Below are 6,536 nucleotides of genomic sequence, written 5' to 3'. Positions count from 1 at the left end.
ATGAGGTGTAAGCAACACTACACCGATCTCAGTAGCATCGTCGGCGTCTGCGCTTCTTGTCTCCGTCAACGCCTCTTTTCGCTCATCGCCGCTCAGTCACAATTACAATCACAATCTCAAACCCTAGAAGATAAGATACAGAATTCCGATACACATCCGCCTTTTCCTCGCTCGGTTTCTCCGTATATCACTCGCCGCAAATCCGATTATTCCGTTAATAACTCAACTGTATGTGTACCTGATCACCGATTTTTTAGCACTCCACAGGTAGGTCCCACCGCTAATAGTTATAATTATAATAATACTAGTAAGAAGGAGAAGAAGAAGAAGAAGAAACAGCATAGTTTTATCAGGCTTTCGTTGATAACGAATTTATTTCGATCCAAAAAACGAAGCGAGTACTTGGATCCGGATCCGAATTCCGATCCTAGGGTTTCAGCTTCGGTTTTGAATTCTAGAGAAACGGCCACGTCAGCAATGTCTTCGCCGGCGTGGTTTACAAACATTAGGTCCAGTACTAATCAGAAGAAACAGCCGGTCGCTGGAGGTGACGTCATGCGGAAGCTCTACTATCCGGATCGAGGCATGTCGCCGGCGAGACACTCCGATTGCGGCGGTGCAGAAGACGAATTATACGACGGATGCAGTGGTTACGAATCGAGCGACTCACGAAAACAAACGCCGTGGAGAACGCCGGCGCATCCGTTGGGACGGCGAGCCGGCGCCGGCAGTGTATCTGGTTTGAATTTCTGCTTAAGTCCGTTAGTTAGAGCTAGTCCTTGCCGGTTATGGGGCCAGAAAGGAATTCCGGTAGTGGCGGTGGACGGCGGAGATATGAGATCTCCGGTGAAGCCTCATCTGGCTAGCACGAAATCATTCTGTGCTAATAGATCACGGAAACTTGCTGATTTTGGAAGATTTGACGCCAACCGTTGACTGACTGAATGAATACAATTTGAGTTTTATGAATGTTGAATGTACCATTTTGCCCTCTGGTACTGTTTTTCTTTCTTTTATATAGTAAAAGTGGTTGGTTGGCCGGGTAGGAGTATTAAATACAGGGAAGAAAAATCATATTGGAAAATTCTTGTATTTGTGGTTTGTAATTACGAATATGGAAATGAGTATAGATTGTAATTACAAGCGTGCCATCGTTTCGTTTAGAAAATATATAAGTCGACTGCCGGGGCAGAATGGCAGCTCATGGTTTGTTTAGTGTCCCTTTCTTCTTTTAAATGATGGGAGTATTATTATATCTATCCACTAATTTTTTTTATTTTAGATGAAGTTTTGATATACATACATAAAATACGTAATGTGGGATTGTGGGGTGAAGAATCAATATTTCAAACCCATTTGGGTACACGGTCATTTCTAATTAACATATTGTTTTTGTATGAACTGTGGAGCAAAGAGCCAATAATCTGTATGTTTAGTTAAGAATGGTTTTATGGCATTCTGTGTGGTAGATATGATGTCACTGGCATTCACTAATTCACCAACATTGATAGATATATAATTATTTCATTTAATTTTCTAAGTACGGTTTTTAAAATTTTGAATTGAGAATGATAAAGTAGTACATAAAATTAGATGACTGAAAATTAACATATGCGAACACTTGTCATCGAATATATGTATAGCAAGCATAGCATGTTAATTTACACACAAGATGTATGAAGATTGAATATATGATATTGTTCTTTTATGGATTCAAAATATTGTTCTTTTATCTATACTATATTATTAAATAAAATTCACTATTGATTTTTAACATTTAACTTAAAATATCAAGATAAATTTAGTAATTTTAAGTTTTAACAATATACACGTTTTAATGCATGATAGACCATACATCATAACTACATTACATCAATAACTTTCACTACTCATCGGCACCACCACCACCAATCTCTGCCGCCACCATCGCCGATACCGCCGCCCGTCACCGCCACCACCACCACGGCACCACCGTCACCGCCGCCATCTACATCTCCGTTGCAACACGCGAATACTTGTGGATTCAAATGTATCATTTTATTTGTATACAGTATATCATCATTAACTCTGATTTACTATTATAACCTATGACACTTCCAAATACAAGACAGTTGCATCTATTATGTGAATGTGACTTGTAAGGCCGGTTATTGTAAGAAAGAGAGTCCTAGAGTTTCTAACTTGCTAGCTCAACGCCATATCATTAAAGACTCTCTTCAAGACTATCCCTACTTATAATTTTATAAAGACATCTTTCTGGAAATCTTTCACCACATCATCAATTATTTATAATTTATCTCACAAAATACATATATATATACATCACACATATAAAATAAAATAAAAAATACCCCACATCTCATGTGTCCTCCAACTTCTCTAGGACGACTCTTGTTTGAAGACGCACCTTCAGGATGCTCGCTGTCTATAGTGTCTTGCGTCCAAGTGGTCAAGAACTCTCGCTGAATACTCTTATAAAAACTGGCCTAACTGATCATCTGATTTTCAAAACAAAAGTGTGATTTGATATATTAACCGGGAGTATGTACCACGCAATGTCTCAAATGTACCAAAATAGATAACTTTAAAGTACCCCCTCAAGTATGAATTGTCTCAAAATAAGTTTTATTTATAATGCACGTATTTAAACTTGATACTAGTCAAATTTGTCATGTTGTTTCACTATGAGGGACAACACGTTTTAAATTTTTTTATACAATGCATGTCTATGGCTTTCAAAAGTGAACCAAACTTTATTAATGATATGAATATCAACTTTATTAGACTGAAAGGAGTGGTAAAGACTTTTGCCGACTCTCGTCCCTTGTCACCCAAAGTCCCTCCCCCCCCCCCCCCCCCCCCACACCACCCCTCTTGCCCGACTTGTGTTTTGCCCGACTTCCACAGCTCGCCCCTTTGTGTTCCAAAGTCAGCCAAAGTCACCCTGAACACCACCCCACCTCGCCGACTTCTCCTAAATCCACCCATTTTTACCTTTTTTACATACAACACTTCCCTATCCCACATGCCACGTGGCACAAGTCGCCCCACTCTCCAAAATCCACTCATTTCCACCTTTTTTAAGGGACAACTCTTCTTACACCACATGGCGCAAGTCGCCCCTCCCTCCCTTTCTTCCCACTCCTCTTAGTCTTAGTATGTAAGGAGGGGGTCAAAGAGGCTTCTCACATGGGACTTCTACTATGTGGCGGAGGCTTCCCCCATTAGTTGTCCCTTTTTTTAGTGAGACAACTTTTTGGGGTACTAGCTAACATTCGTACTTCTTTCCTAGACTTCTTCTGTCTCATTACAGGAATGTGGATAGGCCCTGAATCAGTCTGTTCGAAGCTACTTATTGTTAGGCTCTCGCACTCAAAGAAAAACACTACTGAAAAGGGTTTAACCCCTTTAAAGCAACCCCCCCCCCTTTTTTTAAATTACTAAATTATATAAATAAATAAAAAAACACAATTTTATTGATTTTTCACACATCACACAACACATCACAACTAAACAATTATTTCAAATATCACACAACACAAGTGAACAATTATTCCAAATATAATACAACTAAACAACTAAATGATTAATTTTTTCTAAACTTCGGATTGCTTCGTATCAATTCCCACTCCTCCACGTGATGAAAACTGTTTCGAGATACCGCATTGTACTCGACCAAAGTCCTTGCAACCATTGCATGTGTTAGTCGGTGCGACCTTAATTCACACAGTAGAACATCATATCGAATTCGTGAATGTCTCTGCGCATTCGGTGCCATTTAGCGGCCATCCCATCTGAATCTCGAAATGTCGATGGTTGGTTTTCATAAGCGAGAAAAAGATGGGTCACTTTCGACCAGAGCGTACGTTCCTTTTGATAATTTTTGCACAACGGGTCGTGTGACACCTCGACCCAAGCTCGTGCCAAACTTATTTCTTCGGACCGAGTCCAAGCCATTTGATTATAGAGAGGTAAAATGAGTGAATTTGAAAAATATAGAGAGAAAAATGGAAGATAAAAGTATAAAAATGAGGAGTAAGTATCGAGTATTTAAAAAAGTTTAATTTAAAAAAACAAAAGAAAAACAAAAAACAAAAGCCTCAAACGGCTAGTTAATGAATCAAATTTTAGAAAACCGTGTGGCTACAAGGCGATGAATATTGATCGGCATTCAATTTTTTTGGCCAAAACAGTCACTCGGGGCGGTGTAGCGGGCGGCGGCGAGCCAAAAGCCCCCCAATCCATACAATCTTACATTTACATTAAATCAAGAAGATAGTTTTGTCAGAGTAATTACTTTTTGGAGTTTTTAGCCAAAATGGTGTGTTTAGGAAAAATAATTACCAAATTGGTGTGTTTTAAATTTTTTTTTACCAAATTAGTGTTGTTCAAATAAATATTTGTCAAAATAGTGTTTTTATAAGTTTTGACTTCTTGACCACCTTTCTTTTTTTCTTTTTCATTCTCTCTCACACACAATCTCACAATCTCTATATCTATTGATATAGTGTTATGGGGTTTTATCATATATCCCCCTTCTAAATATCAAAATAACATCTCTCTCTCTCTCTCTCTCTCTCTCTATATATATATATATATATATATAATTTTTTATCTCAAAGCGCATACGTGACATGGTTCTTTACTCGCCACATCATCTTTTTCCTACGTGTCGTTTTTATGTTAGTTTATCTAAGAAGATGAGACGTGTACATGGGTCTCTTTCTAAGCTCTTATTTTATCATGTTATTTTATATATTTATAATATATATTTTTATTCTTTTCTCAACTATTTTTTATTTTCAATAAGATGTAACCTGATTATACATTTTACCTATATTCTCACTCCATTAACATCAGATGTAGGTGTCTCCTTAACAGGTTTCACTTAAAAATGTAACAACTTTGTCCGGAATCATCACCGGTTATATGTTTATGTTACAAAAATTTCATTAAGAATTATAACTGTTCTTCAAAGATAGTTAGTTTTTATATTTATTTATTTATCAAAAAAATTTGTCCCCTCATGCAACGCACGGACTAAAAACCTAGTTTAATTATATATACCCAGTTCATATCTTAAAACTCTCAAATTAATCCATTTGATTTATAATATCATTAAACTCTTAGAGACTATAAATTATTATTTACCGATGATTATTGTATCCATTTGATAATTAAAAACTGTTTGCAAGGTGTTAATGTTCAAACTAAATTGGAACATATACTGAAATTTCATTAATAATTATCATGTATATGAATGAACACGCTCCTACGTACAGAAATACAAAGACGGCAATAAATCTTATTAATGCATCATTGATACAAGCCATCGACGATATCCCTAATCTTAGAAAACCTTTAGGTATGTATATCAGATTGTAGATCTAATATTTGTTTATGTGTATTCTCGTATAATCGAAAACAATCCGTTACCACTTAAAAGGTTCCTTTCCTTATTTATTCGGGCATGTTCATTTTTCAAATACAAAATATTATGACTAGAAAATATGGAATTTCATGTTCAAGATATACAAATATAACTCTATAAAGATTGTGTGTGTGAGAGAATAATGAATAAGAGAGAAAGGAAGAATAAGCTAAGTTTATATAGCGAGAATACAAAACCTGTCCAAGACACACTCTTAGCAAATATTTTTTTTTTAAATACACTACTTTGGTAAATATTTTTTAAAACATACCATTTTAGTAATTATCTTTTATAAACACACCATTTTGGCTAAAAACACTTACTTTTTGTAGGTCACAAGTTAAAATATTCAAATCAAATATAAATGATTAGTCTAAATAATAAATCAACCTAATAATCAACTTACCTCGTGAAAATTGACGAATCTAGCAAATAGCAATTACGAACAATAAAACTCAAAGAATCATCTCGAATAAAACTCAAAGTAAAAGTTAGCAAATACGAACAATAACGTTACATAATCTTGTCCAAGATGATATAAATATCTAATCTTGTCATTACATAATTCAAGCACATTTGTTTCCAAGAATCAACAAATATACCATCTAATACTATCTTATAAAGTATTTTGTCTTTTTCTTTTTTAAGAAAAGATAATTTGAACTACCCAAAATGTCCCTATTATTTGTTAACTAATTTAAACATCTATACCTTAATATACCTACCTATGATAACCTTAAATCTGAACCACTCATTTTTTTCTCTTATCCATAAATCATTTTAATCTTCTAATTCATTCAAAATCTTTTATCTCAAAAACCGTATATCGATAAATTATAAAAATTGTATGGGTGTTCTTAAAATTTCATGCTCTTTCATTAGACATGTCATTCGATATACTTTCGACGAATTTTTAAATCCGAGGGCAGAGCCCGTACGACTAAGACATTTGGCTATCATACTCTATAACTTGACCGTCACCCCTAGGTATCATCTCACCGCCACAACGCACGAACACTATCTCTCATATACATGAATACTATAAGAATGGGGTAGCTTGAAAAATGAAAACAACTTGTTCGATAATATCTATATAATGATATTT

At 35.4% G+C, this 6,536-nt stretch overlaps 1 protein-coding gene across 1 annotated transcript; it reads left to right on the top strand.

Annotated features, from left to right (window-relative positions):
• On the top strand, positions 1-936 carry LOC122592136. The gene is made up of 2 exons (XM_043764344.1): positions 1-267; positions 316-936. Exons 1-2 carry the CDS (start codon positions 1-3, stop codon positions 934-936), a joined length of 888 nt encoding a protein of 295 aa, XP_043620279.1.
• The last annotated feature ends 5,600 nt before the right edge of the window (positions 937-6,536 follow it).

The sequence above is a fragment of the Erigeron canadensis genome, chromosome 3, assembly GCF_010389155.1.
Source record: "Erigeron canadensis isolate Cc75 chromosome 3, C_canadensis_v1, whole genome shotgun sequence".
Taxonomy (NCBI): Eukaryota; Viridiplantae; Streptophyta; class Magnoliopsida; order Asterales; family Asteraceae; genus Erigeron; species Erigeron canadensis.
The sequence above is the reverse complement of the archived record's forward strand: the minus strand, read 5'-3'. Positions and strand labels throughout refer to the sequence as shown.